Source organism: Temnothorax americanus, unplaced genomic scaffold (assembly GCF_048541705.1).
Source record: "Temnothorax americanus isolate GAGA-0224 unplaced genomic scaffold, ASM4854170v1 Scaffold77, whole genome shotgun sequence".
Classification (NCBI taxonomy): Eukaryota; Metazoa; Arthropoda; class Insecta; order Hymenoptera; family Formicidae; genus Temnothorax; species Temnothorax americanus.
This window is the reverse complement of record NW_027509800.1, coordinates 608,093-626,676: the sequence shown is the minus strand read 5'-3', so window position 1 is coordinate 626,676 and position 18,584 is coordinate 608,093. Positions and strand designations below refer to the sequence as shown.

Genomic DNA, 18,584 nt, shown 5'->3' with positions numbered 1-18,584 from the left:
TCTCGATACATGTCCTTTTTAACTTAAAAAAATATAAATAAATTTAGAGAAGCACTTCAGACTGTCACATTTTATAATCACAGACTCATTTCCATGGTCAACTTGTCATTGTTAGAGTTTACTTTTACCTTACCGACATCAAAACTTCAAAATTAAATTTAAAAAGAACGAGACCTGAGCGACGATTTTTCTTCTCAGAATGTTTTTTACACAGAAATTAAACAATTTTACAAAGTTTTAAGAAAATCGGAGGAGAGAGCGTTATACTAAACATTTACCGCTTCAAGCAAAGTAAGCTAGATTTTCTCAGCTTTAAGCGTCAAAGCCAAAGCAACGCAAAGACGCCGAAATTTTGACGCTGTTTTCCTTTTCATGACGTTCACGTGACGCCGGCGTCACGTGTGGTCATGCGACCTTCTTGCCGCTGAAAATGAGCGTCGAGCGTCAGCATGAAAAGGCACCTTTATACTTGAAAATCTCTAGGATGGCCGTTCTCAGGTTTCTCTGTCTATGACTATTTCTATGGGTGTAGTTGTATGCTACACTTTTCGAGTACGAGTCAAATAACCTCACGTTGTGTTCGTGTAATTTTGTTACACAAAATGTAAATATACGTTTGCCATGCACATAGCTTTTTAGAGTTGGAAGCATCCACTCCGAAAGGAACGTTGCGATATTATTTTGTCCGTAATACGATACATATATATATCAGAAACATGAGTAAAGGTCATAAACGTTCGAAACGTCTGAAATCAGAAAAGTCGAAAATAAAATTGAAAACTAAGAGATCCCTCACGTCGTTACCGAAAGGCTTGAATATTACGGATACGTCATTTAAAGTAAAGAAGATACTGATACGTGAACAATTGAAGCAACGGAGTGAAACGGAAGTTCTCAGTTCTCGCAAATTGAATATCGATGTACGTAAATCACGTTACATTTAATTTTTACGAGTTACGCGAATGTTAAAGCGTATTGTATAAACCTAAACGTAGTTAATGCGTTTTACGTGTAACCTGCGAATGGTAATCCGATGGATATATATATATATATATATACTTTTTTTCAGGATTTATTAACGCGTTTTCGGCATCACAATTCGACTGTGAGAGAAGATGCGTTGAGACAATTGAAAGACATCTTGTTGCGAACGTCTCCAAAAACTCTACATTCGCAATTGAATTCTTTGTTACGTGGTATTGCAGCTTTATCTCTTGATAAAGAGAGAAATGTACGAACAAGTTCGTTTCATGCGCTCGATTTTATTCTTGGCCGTATTTCGACGCGACACGTGACACCCTTGCGTGAAATTGTAATATCGTATTTAAACTGTGCCATGACGCATATTGATCCACGTGTGAAGGAAGATTCTCTACTTTTCTTGGATGTTCTCGTAAAGACGTGCGATAGTGTCGTGGCGAGAGACAGCCATAAAATATTACCCAATTTTTTGAGTATGATATGTAGCGTACACAACCAAGTTAGACCTGGGGCACGCGTAACGACGACGCTAACGTCCAAGAGCACGGATGTAAAATGGAGACGTAAAGTTTTGGAACGTTTAGCTAATATGTTTGTCTCTATAGTAAGCTATAGAAAGCTTTGTGTAACTGCGCGGTCGAACGTGCTTCCGCGCGCGAGAGCGACGAGATATACCAGATATATTCCCGTTTATAGCGATAACGTGACTCGAGTTTGTGAACGTACGCTTGACAAAGATGTGAGCTCGATAGGTGATAGCGTGAAAGAAACTATACCTGTTGAAGAATTCATGAAATATGTAGATTTATTGATGCCACTGATGTCTGATATTTGGCTTGAAGTATGCCCGGATGAAAAAGTGTCGAGTTACACAGAACGTACGATTTCGAGTGAGGCAGCTGCCGTGTTGACGAGTATCGTCGTGATTATACAATCGATTGTGGAATACATTGATACGTTGGCGTGCAACGATTATGACGTCAAGCGTACGAGGCCGTGGTTTAAAGATACATTTCACGATGCATATATGAAGACGTTTCTGTCGAGATTTCCATATGGTAAAGTAAAGCCGTTTGTTAATGAATCCAGAAAACATCAAGAGGATTTTTCTCAAGCGGCGTGTATGGATGGGTGTTTGGAACAGAACTTGGGACTTTGTCAAATTCACGCATGGTTTACATCTCTGTTTAGCAACGACGAACAATTTCCCAAGTCTACCAAAACCTATTGCGTATCAGTTATGAAATATTTAAATGGTAACGTAATATTGTTTCGCGTATCGTGCCTTTTTTTCACAAAACCACACGGACCTTTCTCTTTTCCAGGTGCTATTGAAACGTGGTGCGACTCGTCCGCATCGTCCGCATCGTTGTCGCAACTGATTAAACTTTTAAGAACTTTATTTTTGCAAGCTGGTCCAGTTTGGTATACCAACCGTATTAGTTTAAGTCACACTTTACGATTGATTATTGAAGCATCTACTCGTTTGCCGAAGAAAGACGTGCAATCACACTTGTATCTGATTATCGGTGACGTTATGTTGGAAAGCACGTTAACCGAGTTACACAGGTAATCGTTTTAAATAGAATAATATGATAGATACGTTAGTTTCTGTAGAGCATATGACGTTTTTTTATACTTGTTTCCGTTGACAGAGAAAAGGCGTTTGAAAACTTTGTTACGATCTTACCGACGTTACTTTTGAGATCAAGCATAGATGACGTCGTAATTCGAATGATCGGTCAAATAGTTCTACGTTTTAAGGAATATATCCGGAAAGAATTGATAGCTAAACGCAAGTCTATTATCGGTGAGAAGTTATATAAACGTAATTAAGGATGACGTAAGGGCGTATATATTATATGTGCTGTAACTTTCATTATTGTGTATTACAAACGCTTTATTCTTTTCAGAAAATGCTAAAAAGATCGACATTGTAGGTTCACAGGATGATAAACGATCGAGACTCATGATTTGTAATCTATTTTATTTTGTAGATTCACAGATTTATTATTAAATAACGACGTTCGCACGTTGTCGCATGTTGAATGTTGTACGATCGGTTTGTCTATGTTGAGCGCAAGTCTTGATAACGTATTAACATATCGTACGACTTAATATGACTTTAATGTATCGTGCTGCGATAACGAGACAAGCGCGAATGAAAAGAAAAAAGTTTCGAATGTTAACTTGGCCCGCTGTTAACTTGGCCATTCTATCGCGTGAATCAAATTTTTCTCAGGGACAGAGATACATAAAAGTCCAGAACCAAATGTATCACGTTCCAATATGGGCCGGTCTACAATGGATGTTGTAAGTCGTAAGACGTGGCCACGCACAGTTCATTATTCTTCGACCGCAACGAGAATAATGGAATGTGCGTAGTCACATCTTACGACTTAAGGCCTTGGCACATGGAAAAACTTGAGCAGTAAAAGCCAAGCGGTGAGCAACGCAGCCACGCACAGTCAAGAACTTAAGGCACGGCCCTAAGCGGTATGGATGCTTAGGGCCGTGCCTCAAGTTCTTGGCTGATTGGCTGATTTGCTTACTGCTTGAGTTTTATTGCTTAAGTTTTTCTATGTGCCACGGCCTTAAGTCTTAAGAAATTGTTCAATTACAGTAGAATTTGAGAAGAATAATTGACTGTGATTGGTTAATTCCTTAGGCCGGTATTCATAGTTTGTTAAGACCGTCTTAAGTTCAATCTTAAGATGTCATGAACCAATCACAGAGCCGCATTAGCGTCTTAAGACCGTACTTAAGACGATTTTGAAGACTTTGAATACCGGCCTTAGGGCTTAGGGCTTAAGCCTTGTGTCCACGATGCTAGAATTGCGTCCGAGTTTTGATTTAAGCCACGCAACTTGCAGCTCTCTTGCTTACAGAAAAGTAGCAGTTTCCGTGGCTTAAACCGAAACTCGGACACAGTTCTAGCATCGTGGACACCGGGCTTTGAGCCTACAATATTATAGTAAAGTTATATCCGAAAAGAAATGTTACGCGACGTCCTGGTGCATCTACTCATTAGTGCCGTGGGTATACTGATTGGTGTATCCGCATTTTTTGTCTTATTCATTATTTGTGGGAACCACGACGTCGGATTTTGGTCTATATTAGCAGGTTAGCGATAATGCACGCGTAACGTTACGACGGCATACTTTAACGTAAGGTTAAGGTTGTAACAAAACAGCTGTGTATCTCATATATTATATGTGAGTTTACGTTTCCTTAATAAATTATAGCGTTCTCTTGCTGTCTATCTGCATTTTGTGCGCGACACTTGATCCACGCAGTTTACGCTGTTGTAAAAATTCTCAAGGTTTCTCTTTTGTGATTAACCCAGAATATTGACGAACGTTAATAAAATGTAGGATGCAACGCAAAAGTACCTATTTCCTTTTAGTTGTAAATGTTGAGCTAACGTTGAGATATTACTGTTGCGAATGATAATATGAAACGTAATATCAACAGTATTATTATTCTTCTTATATCACTGCTACACGTATATATCTATATATATAAGCTGCGCACGATATGAGTAACGTGTACTTTAAAAGGTCCTCTGTTATCTTCGTGCAACCATCGTGGCGTGGTGATATAACGCTAGAAAAAGAGATGACATTTTTTCTTGTATTATATATATTAAAATAACGTACGTGTTTGCACACACACACACAAGTTGAACGTCATATTAAATAAAATAAAATTTTTATAACGTGTTCTAGCGTCTTCATGCGTCGTGTGTCGATGTACGACTTTAAAACTTGATAATATATGTGAACGCCAACGTGCTGAAAATATAGGATACATAGTTTTTTTTAGATTGAAGCATATTTGTATAACGTAAAAAGTAACAAGTTGTATAATTTTTTGTTCATAATATCACGGTTCCATATATATGATGGTGAAACAAGCCGGAAACGTTAATCGTTATCGAAATGTATAGGTGCTTTAGCTGGAGTCTGCTTTCACTTGCATTGGGTAAAAGGCAAAGAAACTTTGGAAAGATGGCATACCAGGGTCACATTGCGAAATTTGAACGTTGTGGGTTTTGTAAGTGCCGTAACTGGCGTTACTGCATTCATCTGGTACCTGTTTCTTACGTTTTACTACAACCGTCGTAAGCTTTATTTTAGATATACTTTGTATGTAACGTTATTTTTTCAACGACACACGTAAATGTTACGTTTCATTTTTACGTTTCCATGTAAACCCCTCCTTACGCTGATGGGCGTAGCAAAGTTACACGACTCTCCAACGCATAAAACGTTATCTATTATTGTAGCCATTCGACCAATTTCTGAAAGCACTGTCATATCAGCAGTGTGGTCTCTGATCTGTGGAAAATGGGGTATTACATTAATGTATTACTCTTACAAATATGACGTCGTGATCCAAGAGGGAGCAGCACCTATACTCACCGATAGTGCTTGAAACATGACATCCGCCGTGTTTATACTTTTATACAAAATGTAGTTTTTTACAAAATAACACACGTGTACAAGTCCAAACCTCGTCAACGTTTTACTCGCGAACAAAATGTTTTCTTTTTCTCAACTCGTACCTTTTTAAATAGTGACGAGAAAGTGCAAGTAGATGGAATATCGAGCGTTTATCCGTGACGCATACGTTTGTGTGTTTCTATATCCATCTTGTTTGTATCGTTGAGCGTTACAGCGGCGTCCCGTGTCACCCTGTTATGGCCGTGGAAAAGATGCAAATATTCTCCCGCTCGATGACGTTGAGCAGGTTTGGTTCAAACGTTGTATATTGACTATTAATACATCTTGAAAAAAAAAGGTGAAAAAAGAATATATATAAATCCCATATATTTTCTCCATTTAATCACAACTACGTATAAACGTGTTCAACATTTTAATATAAGAATATCGTGCTTCTGTTCCTATGTACACTTGGGCACAACTGTCTCTCTCTCTCTCCCTCTTTCTCTCTCTCTCTCTCTCTCTCTCTCTCTCTCTCTCTCTCTCTCTCTCTCTCTCTCTCTCTCTCTCTCTCTCTCTCTCTCTCCCCCCTCTCCCTCTTTCTCTCTAACCATATATGTACATGTACGACGGACATAAAGAATATATACATTATACGCATATACCCGCGTCGAGAAGTGTACGAGTGAGTACGAGTTTCGGACGCGTCTTAAGATGGGGACAACTTATAAAGTGGATCGATAATTGTGTACAAACCAATCAAGGAAGAAATTATCCCAAGAAAACCTATTGTACCTGGAGTACATTTTGTGACACCTATGGCTGTCAATGGAATAAACAAATCACATCCGTTTTTAACGGTATCCATCATCACTTCCTTGTGATTTTTTAAACAGGATAATATATGATGTTGTTTAACGGCCGTCTTCTCGTGTCCCAAAATTTTGACAATCTCGTAAATATCTCTCATCAAACTCATAATGATGGTTAGTAGCCAATATTTATTAGCAACTTTATTCCATTTTTCTAGATCGACACGTAAAATTCCTACTCTGCCAATCCAGATGAAATGATCTGCCATCAAGTACAAAGCATTTGTTATCTTTGCCACAATTAATGTTCGTCGAACCGTAGGATCGGGATACTTGATCATTTTTAGGGCAGAATAGAAGCTGTCTAAGCATCTTCCAAAGCGCAGTACTAGAAAGAAGTAAAAAACTATATATATGATATTACGTTGTCAGCTATAAGAAATGTTTTTTACAAACCGGAAAGTTACGTACGTTTTCGAAATGAGCTAAAAGTGAATTCCAAACTCCTTAAACGTTCTGCGGAGTATCTTGTGCTACGCATATTTTGAGCGTAGTACCAATATACTCGACTTCCATATTGTAGTAACCTGCAACAGACATATACCTTTGATATTATTTCTGATACGCGGTTGAAAGCATATGTAGCGAGTATTTCGTACGCCACACGTTTAATACTATGGACAGATCGTCTCCGCGTATCAACGTTGAAGCTCTTGTACGTCTTACGAAAACGCGTGAAAAGCTCCTGTTTAACTCCGCGTATAAGTGATGGACAGCTGAGAGCAAAGGTTTTTCACCGACTCTTTAAAAACATATCTAAACACAACGTTACGTTTCCTTCGCTTACGGCTACTTTTTTTTAACGAACGTTCGGAAAACGTAAAAGACACTTGATCACAAAAATATGCGATATTAAAAGCTATAATGTGACGGATGATTTTTCATTTCACGTCCGCAGAGAATGTGTTGATGAAACGTTAGTCCACCCGAGTTGTGAACGTTTGTGTGTGGTAAACAAAGCGTGTTTGACGTTTTAGAAACGAGAACGTAAAAACGTATTAAAGTACATAAAGTGTACATAACGGTACACGGAACGTAACCTATAATACTTGAGCTGGCATACAAGTGACGGAAAAGAAACAAAAAGTCATGTCGTCGACGGCATAAAAAGAGAGTAACGTTCAATGAAAATGATCATATATATGTATATATATATACCTGATTATTTTGTCTCTCCCTGCCGTTTGCTCGTTCAACTTTACAACGATATCCATGATATCTCTTTCCAAAGAATCTTGCAACCTTGCGTTATCTTTTACGACGTTCTTACTTCAACTCACACGTGTGTACGTAACAAAAATAAAGCGACAACGTTACGTTTAATAGATACTGCAAAATCTTTCATACTTAAAGCTGAAGTAAAATCCAGAATAAACATCGTCTCATTTCTTTACGTTTTTCGCATTTACCATAACTGTCGTATATCTTTCACGAAGCGCGCTTGTCATTATCGCGAGAGCTAGTAACAGTTGCCCGCGGACTCTGCACTTTGGAAGGACGTTGTATATGGAAAGGAACGAACACAGTGCGGTAACTACTAAGAGGTTAGGAAACAGTTTACCGTCGATCGACGATGATGATGTTTACTTCGCGTGGCCGGAGGACGCGAAATATATTCCGTAGCAAAACTACGCGTCATATATTCACGCATCATATTTGACGTACGCACACTCGTGTGGTTGGTTCTTCTACCACGTTAGAGCAACGTTCGTTAAGTCTTCCTTGAAGAACGAGACCTTGACTGGAGTCAAGTGAACGCGGTAAACTTGCCGCCGGTAACAGTAGTAGCAGTAGTTTGTTGTACTCGGAATCGGAAGTCGAAACGGATGGTTTTACATCACGCGCGTCATCCCTCATCTTCTTTCACGCGCACGCTGTCAACTTTGCGTCCTCACGCAACCTCTTGCGGAAAACGAGCGGACGAACTTGAGACTTGAGACTCGCCGGACGCTGACTACGAGCTAGGACCAACTAGGATTTTAGACTCGTAGGATCCGACCGCATGTTTACGCGTGCTCGCATATGGTCAGATATAGTGTTCGCTATGGCGTTACCCTTGAGAAAAAGCCACGGTTTGCTACACGTTGCTAACTTTCACGTAATAGAACGCTGCACGCTTCGTAAAAAACGTTTGAATAGACGCGAACGTCTATTAAAGTCCATTTTAATCAACTACGGTACGTTCTGTCGCTTCGTTACTCCCTTCTCTTCGTAGCGAGGACGCTCTTTTAGTTTCGCGTACCGACTATAATATTTGAAAACTGTCTCGCCATTTTTTTAAGAAAATATAGTTTCCACACAGCAGGCTTCACGGGCTTGTATATGTGTGTTTTGCCGCAGCTAAAGTATCTGATTTTTATAGTCATTTAACGTCGCACATACGCGATAAAAAGACTCGCACTTGTACAAAACAATATATTTCAACAGCGGGGTATCGTTCATCCCGCAGAGAAGAAACGCGAACACGAAAAAGCTGTGCACACACATTTACGTGTAAGTAAAACGGTCTAAACCAAGCGTGGTGAAAGACGAAACAGTTTTTTATTACGTCCTGAAAATGACGAGATAATATGGCAGACTTGTACGCATACGTACGTATACTTAAAAGATATAAAATCACATTGACGACGACGATATTACATATCACGCGCGTAAGTATACGTGTATCTTCTTCTTAGTGGACTATACATTATATACTGATCTTTTCTATCGTTAGAAGCGGTCCGACTTTTGGCTATATTCTTCTTGGAACGAACGTGACGCGCAAATATACACGCGCGTTAGGTGAATATACATGTAAACGTGTACATTAATGGATCGTAGTATTACGAAGAACGTTATATTGAGAGAGCATGGCGTAAAAGTATGTAGAACGAAGAGATTCGGTGGGTACGAGATACATACGAAACGACGATTATGATAAATGACGACGAATTGAGTGATCGTAGACGTATTTCACGGCCCAGCGCGCTCGTCCTTTGTGTTTGAACCCTGGCGTGAGAAGAACCGCAATCACTAAAAGATAAACGGCACGATCGAGGTTACAACCAGATACAGAAGAATTTAAGCATTTTGATAACGTGATAACGGTATAACGTTGTCGTACCTATGATGTAAAGCAGAAGCAAATTGTTGACCGTGTTACCGATCCATGCGAAGAAAATGAGAAAGAGGATCGTTGCGCTATAATACTGCGATAAGAATAAGAAAAATGTTACACGTACATTCTTACTTTTAAAATATGGAAATGAACGCTGTGTATATTTTCAAGTAGCCAAAAATATATCCAGCAGTCAGTAACGTGAAATGATCTCTCTCTTAAAAGCTTAGAAAGACATGCAAAGACTCTTCGTTCAACTATTGTACAAGTCACATAGTTTTGAGAGAACGTCACTTACAATATTGGGGCGATCGTGTCGAATTTTCGAGATAGATGTCCATGTACCTTGCATCTGCAACATAGTGGCAGAGACATTTTGACAAATCTCAATCAACTTCTTCTCCTTTTGTCCTGTCCAGCTTTGCGCGTTGCATAAGATCGAGGTCAAACGCGGCACGAGATAATCGACGAGAGCGAATATCAGTAGACATATGGAGATTATCGTCAGTAGAGCTGGTTCTAGAATCCATATAGTACTGTAATAAGAGAAACATTACTATTTGATACATGTATTTATTTTCCAACACAAGTTTATATTCCTTCGGATGACGCAAAGCCCGCACGCGGCCTTTGTACGCCAGCTTTTTTGGGGGGCTACGTTCAGGAGTACGACTTGTTGTACACGCATTATATATCAAGGGTGCGGGCGCGTTACCGACGTTGTCGATATAAAACCGTACACAAGATTTTAATACGTTATGCAAGGGCCATATCGTAATACGCTTAAACCTTACGAAAACTTATTTAGGGCATTCGTCAAGTCTTCGTAACACGTTCCGGTGCCGTATAGGCATCACCAGCAGTGGGACTCACCCTGGACTTGCGCCCGTCAGGCCCGTTGACGTTTTGGCATTTTTTATTCGTATCAAGTAGTTTCACATATATTACATGTTAATATTAACGAACGTTTTCATAAAAACATTTCCTTTGTTTTGCACTGCATTTTTTGCACCTACCGTATACTTTTTTTTACGACGACGACGTCTTTTACTTTTGTACGCCGTATGGACGACACGTTATATTATAATAATGCACTAACAAACATGTCGCATAGGTCACCGGTGTCCGGCATAGAAAATGTTAAAGCCTACACGTACCTTCCTCCGTTGCTCCTCTATTTTTTACGGTACGTCTTTCTATGTATATCACTAAAAACCTACGAATATCCTGGACGGTTTATCTAGGAGAACGCACGTCCAACGTGAAGAAAAAGAAAAAAACGTACTTCGTTTAACGCCTTACGGTGCCCGTTTTATATAAGATCGAGACTTGCGTTACCAGAATATCAGCGTTACAAGTCCGACAATCAGCCCAGGATGCCAGCTGCGTTCCCACAAGAGAATGGACGTCAAAGGGAGAATTATCTCCCGCCAGCATTCCATCTTCCGCTTCAACTGCTTCATGTGTTTTTCCTAGGATAACATCGCATCGTCAGCCAACGAACGCGAGTCTCGCTGACTCGCTCTGTCCGTGATTTTTTGCTATGTCACACACAGAAGCGTGTGTCCGTTAAGAGACAGAGAGGGGTTTCCTCGCTGTCAGTTGGTTCCGCGCAGAGTTGACGCACACGTCAACGTCAACGGACGCGACGAGAGTCGACGGTCGACGCGTACTCACCTTTTCGACCGTCCCGTCGTCCGTCATCGCGTGATGCGTCGTGACGAGAGCGGCGTTTTAACTCGCTTTGTAGCTGCGGGGATTTGGAGGGGACGATGTGCTGCGCGACACACGAGTCCTCGTTCCACTGGCACGGACGGCTTCTATTCCGTATTTCGTATTTACTCACTACGTACCATCATCTCGAGTCGCGCTACACGTTACATACACGCTTGTGTCGAGGGGTAGCTCGTAGCTCCGGCGGCTAGAACTAGAATCTAGAATCGGTTCAATCGGTTTGCTCTCGGACGCAACAACGCTGGCAAGCCGTGCGCGCGCTTCCGAATTAAAAAAAAAAACGCGCAACTCGAGCCGGACGTAGGAGAGGTGAGGAGTGAGAACAGGTCGTGTAGAGAGCAGTAAAGAGTATTAAGTGACTAGTGACTAGTGCGCACTGCGCGCCGGTAGTGCGCAGAGTGGTAGTGGGGGCTGGCCGCGGTGGCGGCCGTGCGGTGAACACTGAACAGAAGCGGCTGGCGGCGACGACAGCGACGGCGGCGCAGAGAGGGAAGAAAGGCGCGACTTCTGGCTTCGAGAGTACGGTCGAACCTGGCACGCGATTGGCTGTCAGTTCAAAATGTTGGTTCGTGCGGGCGATGCCGTGTGCTGATGTTGTGACGTTAAGCGTTTTCCTACGTTGTGCGCCGGAAAGTTGAGAAAATCACGTAGCTGTGCGCGAGAGACCTGGCCGAGATCACGCTCCGAGTTTCCGGCGATTATGGCTGCCGCCGCCGTGAGCTCCGTGAGTATCCGCTATCAAGTCCGTTATCGTTGAACGAAAATGTAGCGTTCGTTCGTCGCGATCGCGGCGTCCCGCCGCTGCCGCCAAAGTCACCGCCGCCGCCGCCGCCGCTGCCGTACGAACAACGCTTTCTTGTTTACGTCTCGCGCGTGTTTTAACGCGTGCTTCCATCTCCGTTGAACGCTCGGCGCGTACGTAAGATCGGTCATACATTTTTGCAGAATGTGGAAAATCTGTCGCCGCAAATCATCCGCCGGGTGGCCAAGGAGATGGCAGAGTTGGTCACGCAAGCCCCCGAAGGTATTCGTGTCATTTTGAACGAGGCCGACGTCACCGACATACAAGCCGTCATCGAGGGCCCAGGTAAGATCACTTATCACTTCGTTGGCCGCGCTTTTTCGCTCCTTGTCGCTCCTTTGACGGTGAGAGACCGCGATCTCCGAGTAAAGTATCCTTTTATCGACCATACATCTAACGTTAGCTAACCTAACCCTGCCTCTACCGTCCTAACCCCACGGTTACTCCAACTTCGACTCGCATGTCATAGTCATGACTCGTCGTGTCCCGCTATGTTAAGATGAGCCGACGGCTCTTTGCATACTTCTAACGTTCGGTCTTTTGCTTTGCGTGTTCAAATAATGCAACACACCGGAGTACGCTAAATGTTTTTGTTTTTTTTTTTCCAACAGCGGGGACTCCGTATGCCGGCGGGTTCTTTAGAGTGAAATTAGTTCTTGGAAAAGACTTTCCGCAAGGGCCGCCAAAGGCTTACTTCCTTACAAAGATTTTCCACCCTAATGTAGCGAAAAATGGCGAAATATGTGTTAATACTTTAAAAAAGGATTGGAAGCCGGATCTCGGAATACAACATATATTATTGGTAAGTGATGACCGAAACGCGATATGTATACATTTATATATATAGAGTCAAGTCCCCTCGTAGGACAGGATCCTACGGTGAGATATGTTAAGCTAAAAGGTTTTATAGAGGCCCCATCTGTCGCGTCCACCGTGAAAAAACCTCGCCATCTCACCGTAGGATCCCTATCTCATAATAGGGGACTTTTCTCTCTCTCTCTCTCTCTCTCTCTCTCTATATATATATATATATATATCATAAACACTTGCTCACGGTCTTACGTTTTTCTTTTTATATTTCTTTAGACTATAAAATGTCTACTGATAGTGCCAAATCCGGAATCTGCTTTAAACGAGGAAGCTGGCAAATTACTTTTAGAGAGTCACGACGAATATTCAGAACGAGCGAAAATGATGACAGAGATACACGCACAGGTAACGTACAGGTCTTGTCTCGCAAAGACTTTTGAAGATAACTTTGAAGATAACGTTTTTCTCAGTTTCACTGTTGCATACGTTTTACGAGCGATTATTTTATCTCTTCAGGGAGGTGGAAAAGGTAGCAAGGCAGGTTTGGAAAGTTGCGCCTCTTCAGAAACTGGTGGACCTCTTCCAAAAAAGCACGCAAGTGACAAGAAGTTAACAGCGGAAAAGAAAAAAATGTTAAAAGATAAGAAGAGGACTCTGAAGAGATTATAAGAAAAATCAATATTATTTATCTGTCTTTTGTACGTTAAAATAAACTAGTATGATACGGTTGCCTCGTCGTGTATACACGTCGTCGTGCATAGTAAAATTTTATTATCTAAACTTGACTGATCTTCGTATTAAGTATATAAAGACGTTAATATGTCTAGTTACGTAAAAATAAGAAAAAAATACGAGAAACAAAAACGTTATCTACCTTGCGTGAAAGCGTAGTACACGTCTAGTAGATAGATCTGTACGCGTCATGGGCCGACGTAGAAATCTGCTCTATACTATCTGTTAGCAAATATTTTTACATATGTACAGAATGATACGATGTGCGTACTTGAGTGAAATAAAGAAAAAATGGTCTTCTATGCGCAAAGTATCTTTTGCGTCGATCTTGACGAGTGTTGCAGTTCATCCGCGGGCAGACGCTTTGACTACCTTGTACATTTTTATGTCGTTCTTATAAAGCATCGTTCAGTCGTTAAGAAACGACTCGAAAGACGTTTTATACAAAAAGAAAAAAGAAGATACGGGATCAAGTAGAGGATGTGAAAGGATAACTAAACGTCACTCAAATATTGAGACGTTCCTCTTCGATGGACGACACAAGCTTTCTTTCAAGAATTACTTTTTATTGAGAGACGCTGTCGTTAGTTTTTCTTCAGTCTTGCGCCGTTTGCGTGCTCGTCGTACGCTGCATACGTAAAAATGTATACATGTTCTTACATATCCATCACTGCCGTAAAGTATATCGTCAATATCCGACTAGTTAACACAGTACGTCACAGCCTTACGCCACTATTAGCTATGCACTACGCATAGTGATATACGGCTTATATTTATAGTAAAGAAACACGCCACAGAGTGGACACACAAGTTACAAAAATGTTATATATCGTCATTTGTACTCTAAAATCCCGCAGTAACGTTTATCCTAAAGATGGGTGTTGCAAATAACGTTCTGATCGTTGACATAGCATTTGGAATAATCAGATTGTGAGGGCTAGAAGCACTGTTCTGTACTTTGATGATAAACAACAACTTTTCGAGATGTATCTCATTGTATTTTTCATCTGGTGAACACACACGCACGGTAGTACATACAACGTCATACAGTCTTTACAATCATAGGTATGTTTTTTTTTTTCACTTTTCTTGTTATATTATTGTTATATTATTCATTTAAAAAGATCTATAAACTTCTACGAATGATGTTCGCAAAGATTTTGTTAAATTTGCTGTGCCACGTTTCGAGAGAATCGTCAAAAATAAAAACTAAGTTAAATTTGTTTTATAACTTTTATCTTACTAAATCTTACGAGGATTGTATTTATAACTGTATATTTGATGAAAGAAAGAGCAACACGATGTGTATTGTGTTGGTCAGCGTGAACCAACGCTGAATACAGTAGACGTTTGTGACGTTACTTGACTTCTTTCACATAAGCTTCCAGTTCTGCATCTAATTCTTCGGCCGTAGGTGTCTTTGTCGCTTGTCGAATGCCACCTCTACCTCCACGCCGACCACTCCCACGACCTTTTAATCCATACCATAAACGTACATCATTAGAGCTAACGAGAACGCTCTATATGTAATATATATATTTCGTTATTTCGTTCTCGCACGTTTGCCATTGGTTACGTTGCATAACAAAAGTATCGAGAAAATATATCGTGTCAAGTATCGTATCAGGTTACCTCTAACAGATCCTGTACCACGCGTTCCCCTAAAACGTGTCTGAGGTCTTTGTGTATACGTAACACCGCCAAGTCTCGGGCCACCACGGACAGAAGTGACTGGTAGTTCGGAAGTAGCTACTTGTATGTTCATTTCACGACCTGTCGATGATACATTATATATTATCGCGTGGAATAACAGCGGCGAAATATTTGCGTACGTAGATCGTACGTACGATGTCACACGTCGCACACAAAAATGGACGTGTGTACATTTTTTCAAATAACACGTACCATCTAACGGTACTCCATGATATTGCTTCATTGCTTTAATAGCATCCGCCCGTCTTTCAAATATGACATCAGCAGAGCCTAGAGATCGACCTGATCTATCATAATGTACCGCTGCTGATTTTAAAGGTCCAAATTCACTGAATAATTCCTGGAAAACATCCGTATAGTTGGTTCTTTATATAGAAAAATCCTACGTAATATTAACGTTACATCAAAGTTAACGCCGTGATGTAGGTTACGCGGTCGTCGATAAAATATTCATTTTTTTTTTTTTATAAAACGCACGATGTCGATATACCAGTGGATTACCAGTACATACATATCCGTGCCGTTAGCGCCACACGATATTAACATTGTTTTATCTAGTCGCGTGATCAACTGCTTCACTGTCGTCAACAGTATCGCGTTAACTGATACCAAATATTTCTATTACATTAAAAGTATTCGTCGTTAAAAATATTATCACGATAGCGTCTTATATATTAAAACGTGAAAGAAGAAAATGGTTTCACAATATGAAACGTTAACTTGAGCGTACGTGGTGCTCACGATGTTAAACAAAACATATCTCATGTACATTATTCTCGTACCTGTATGTCTGAGTCTGATACACCAAAATCAAGATTTGACACCAAAAGTTTGGTTGTTCCTGCATTGCCTATTGCACCACGACCAACCTTCTTTACACCATCAAACATGTCGTGTTTCCAAGCACTGTTTACATCACCCTGTACAATAAAATATAACGTGTTAATCCCTGTTGAAAAAGTATTATATTCTTTATCAATGAATAAAATCTTGTTCCTTCCGTAATATTCCTCAACTGATGATACGATACAACTTTTCCTGCTGTAGACTCCGTGGAGAAAGCTGTTTTTTAATATGTTGTAAGTAGTCAACACACAAACTACGCCTCATAGATATGAGCTTTATCTCACTTAACTGTATTGTTATATATTTTCTGTATTAAACGCAAGTCAAGTTACACATAAACAAGCGAGAAAAAACTATACAAGTATATGTAAAGAAAAAAAAGGAGGAAAGCAGAGAAAACTCTAGAAATCAAGCATTTTTCGTGTAAGTAGGCATCTACACATCTTTCAAAGTTGTAAATGGTCATATAGGTGAATACTTGAAGTTACTCCGTTTCACATATGTGTAATACAAGCACATAGCTCTACACGCGCGCGCGCGCGCGCGCATATGCACACGTAGAAAATGGAGCGAAGATTGGTCGTATAATACGAAAAGATTCAATAGTCAAAAGCTCGCGGATAAGCTGGATATCTTACCCTCGTGTATGGTAGAGAGCTACGTGCAATACCACCGCGATTGCGTCCTCGCATGACGCCACCACCGGCTCTCTGTGCCCTACGTGCTCCTCGACGGGGCGAGCTGCCGGCGCCTCTGCCGCGTCTACCGCCGCCACCACCACCGCCACCGCCGCCGCCGCCGCCGCCACGCGCCCTAGACCCTTTGGTCTGTTTGATAATATCATCCAGACTCATTTCAATCTTATCCACCATCTTCATTTGTACAGCTTGCGCGGGGACGTAACTATCACGCGAAAGAAACACCGCGGTAAATCAACCTCTCTCACTGTCGCTTTTCGTGATGATGGCGGTATAGGTAGAACGAAGATGAACATGAACATGAACCCGAAACAGCGCCGCGAGGCAAGCTGGGTATCCTGGGTACTACTGGGTCGTGCCCATAGACATAAGAATATATAGACGGAGCACAGTATACGCACCAGAGATCAGGGCTGCGTTCCAAAATTCACTCTAGTTAACTAAAATGCTACAGTGTACAACGTGACGTAAACTATAGATTTTAGTTACCCAGAGTGAATTTTGGAACGCAACCCAGTGGGCCTATTAAGGTGCCTTTTCATGCTGACGCTCGACGCTCCGTTTCAGCGGCAAGAAGGTCGCCGGACCACAAGTGACGCCGGCGTCACGTGAACGTCCGGAAAAAGAAAACAGCGTCAAACGTTCGGCGTCTTCGCGCTGCTTTGGCTTTGACGCTTGAAGTTGGAAAAATCAAACTTCTCTTTTTTGACGCTGGCATCAACGCTGTTTTTCAGCGTCCCATGACGTGGCACCTTTACGTATCTTTTCACGAAGTGAAAGTGCAATAAGTGAACAACGTTACTAGATTTTGACCAATAAAATCGTAAATACTTTAGTAAATTTTCGACGTGGGACTACAGATTGGGATTGAGATTCGATTGAAATTTAATCAATCCAGGGGACCTATTATGGACTTGTTCGGAATGAATTCCGATCAGAATTTTTCTGTTTTCCCTAGAAAAAACAATAGAAATCTAGAAAATAACTGAACACGTCCGATCAGAATCCATTCTGAAAAGTTTCATAATACGTGCCCAGGGTTGCGTTCCAAAATTCACTCTGGGTAACTAAAATCTATAGTTTACGTCACGTACACTGTAGCATTTTAGTTAACTAGAGTGAATTTTGGAACGCAGCCCAGGGGATCGATTATGTATCTTTCCCCTAGGACGGAAACGTGAAAGTTTATCTCTTTCTATTCAATACCAATAGAAAAAGACAGTTACATGAAACTTTTTACTTTTCACTTTTCCGCTCTAAGGGTTGGTTTATAATAGCCGTAACTGTTGATTTAAGCCGTAATCTTTAAGAAATTGACCAATCACAGTCGATTATTCTTCCCACATTCGACTGTGATTGGTCAATTTCTTAAAGATTACGGCTTAAATCAACGGTTACGGCTATTATAAACCAACCCTAAAGGTGAGCGTTCATGGGCAGTGAAATGCTGCAGCAGCGAGCAACAGTTTAGTACGTTCCTAGAAAATACCTAGGAACGTACTAAACTTTCCTAGAAATTACTTAGTACGTTCTAGGAACGTACTAAACTGCTGCTCGCTGCTGCTGCTGCATTTTACTGCTTATGAACGCTCACCTTAAGGTGATCCTAAAGCTGTCTGTAATACCTACACTCGTTTTTAACAATATTTGCTTCGAGTAAAAGTACGATAATATACATATACTACGTTTACGCGAGCTTTACTTCTGTAGTAACTTACGATAATTCCTTCGCGTAAACGGGATTTTCCTTTGCGTAAACGAGATTTTGTAGTAACTTGCGATAATTTACTCCGCGTAAACGAGTGATATATCGTAAGTTACTACAGAAGTAACGCTCGCGTAAACGTAGTA

At 41.0% G+C, this 18,584-nt stretch overlaps 6 protein-coding genes across 10 annotated transcripts; 3 read left to right on the top strand and 3 right to left on the bottom strand.

Moving 5' to 3' along the window:
- Positions 1–527: 527 nt before the first annotated feature.
- On the top strand, positions 528–3,030 carry LOC143906885 (testis-expressed protein 10-like). Its single transcript, XM_077423231.1, has 5 exons — positions 528–920; positions 1,070–2,237; positions 2,307–2,550; positions 2,637–2,791; positions 2,895–3,030. Exons 1-5 carry the CDS (start codon positions 717–719, stop codon positions 2,996–2,998), a joined length of 1,875 nt encoding a protein of 624 aa, XP_077279357.1. The 5' UTR covers positions 528–716; the 3' UTR covers positions 2,999–3,030.
- On the bottom strand, positions 2,949–8,698 carry Pex11ab (peroxisomal biogenesis factor 11ab). Of its 2 annotated transcripts, XR_013259685.1 has the most exons (5): positions 7,457–8,698; positions 6,710–6,825; positions 6,222–6,626; positions 5,406–5,770; positions 2,949–5,321 (listed from the first exon to the last, which is right to left on the bottom strand). XR_013259685.1 is itself a non-coding variant. In XM_077423254.1 (4 exons), exons 1-4 carry the CDS (start codon positions 7,510–7,512, stop codon positions 5,682–5,684), a joined length of 666 nt encoding a protein of 221 aa, XP_077279380.1. In that variant the 5' UTR covers positions 7,513–8,698; the 3' UTR covers positions 2,949–5,681. The 2 variants fall into 2 exon arrangements, 1 of the variants encoding a protein (XP_077279380.1); XM_077423254.1 differs by having other exon boundaries at positions 2,949–5,770.
- LOC143906904 (heme transporter hrg1-B) lies at positions 3,970–6,256 on the top strand. Its single transcript, XM_077423262.1, has 3 exons — positions 3,970–4,104; positions 4,931–5,104; positions 5,270–6,256. The coding sequence occupies exons 1-3, from the start codon at positions 3,978–3,980 to the stop codon at positions 5,416–5,418; spliced, it is 450 nt and encodes a 149-aa protein (XP_077279388.1). The 5' UTR covers positions 3,970–3,977; the 3' UTR covers positions 5,419–6,256.
- Positions 7,824–13,778, top strand: LOC143906901 (ubiquitin-conjugating enzyme E2 S). 4 transcript variants are annotated; one of them, XM_077423259.1, is made up of 5 exons: positions 7,824–7,842; positions 12,078–12,219; positions 12,546–12,736; positions 13,021–13,149; positions 13,261–13,778. In XM_077423259.1, exons 2-5 carry the CDS (start codon positions 12,126–12,128, stop codon positions 13,411–13,413), a joined length of 567 nt encoding a protein of 188 aa, XP_077279385.1. In that variant the 5' UTR covers positions 7,824–7,842; positions 12,078–12,125; the 3' UTR covers positions 13,414–13,778. The 4 variants fall into 4 exon arrangements, with proteins under 4 accessions (XP_077279385.1, XP_077279384.1, XP_077279382.1 ...); XM_077423258.1 differs by lacking the exon at positions 7,824–7,842 and adding an exon at positions 11,306–11,441; XM_077423256.1 differs by lacking the exon at positions 7,824–7,842 and adding an exon at positions 11,464–11,856.
- Arl6ip1 (ADP-ribosylation factor-like 6 interacting protein 1) lies at positions 8,821–11,216 on the bottom strand. The gene is made up of 5 exons (XM_077423260.1): positions 11,076–11,216; positions 10,737–10,870; positions 9,697–9,934; positions 9,405–9,489; positions 8,821–9,313 (listed from the first exon to the last, which is right to left on the bottom strand). Exons 1-5 carry the CDS (start codon positions 11,100–11,102, stop codon positions 9,213–9,215), a joined length of 585 nt encoding a protein of 194 aa, XP_077279386.1. The 5' UTR covers positions 11,103–11,216; the 3' UTR covers positions 8,821–9,212.
- An 832-nt stretch (positions 13,779–14,610) lies between the features above and the next one.
- Ref1 (RNA and export factor binding protein 1) lies at positions 14,611–17,063 on the bottom strand. The gene is made up of 5 exons (XM_077423252.1): positions 16,674–17,063; positions 15,972–16,109; positions 15,382–15,529; positions 15,109–15,249; positions 14,611–14,947 (listed from the first exon to the last, which is right to left on the bottom strand). Exons 1-5 carry the CDS (start codon positions 16,911–16,913, stop codon positions 14,835–14,837), a joined length of 780 nt encoding a protein of 259 aa, XP_077279378.1. The 5' UTR covers positions 16,914–17,063; the 3' UTR covers positions 14,611–14,834.
- Positions 17,064–18,584: the final 1,521 nt, after the last annotated feature.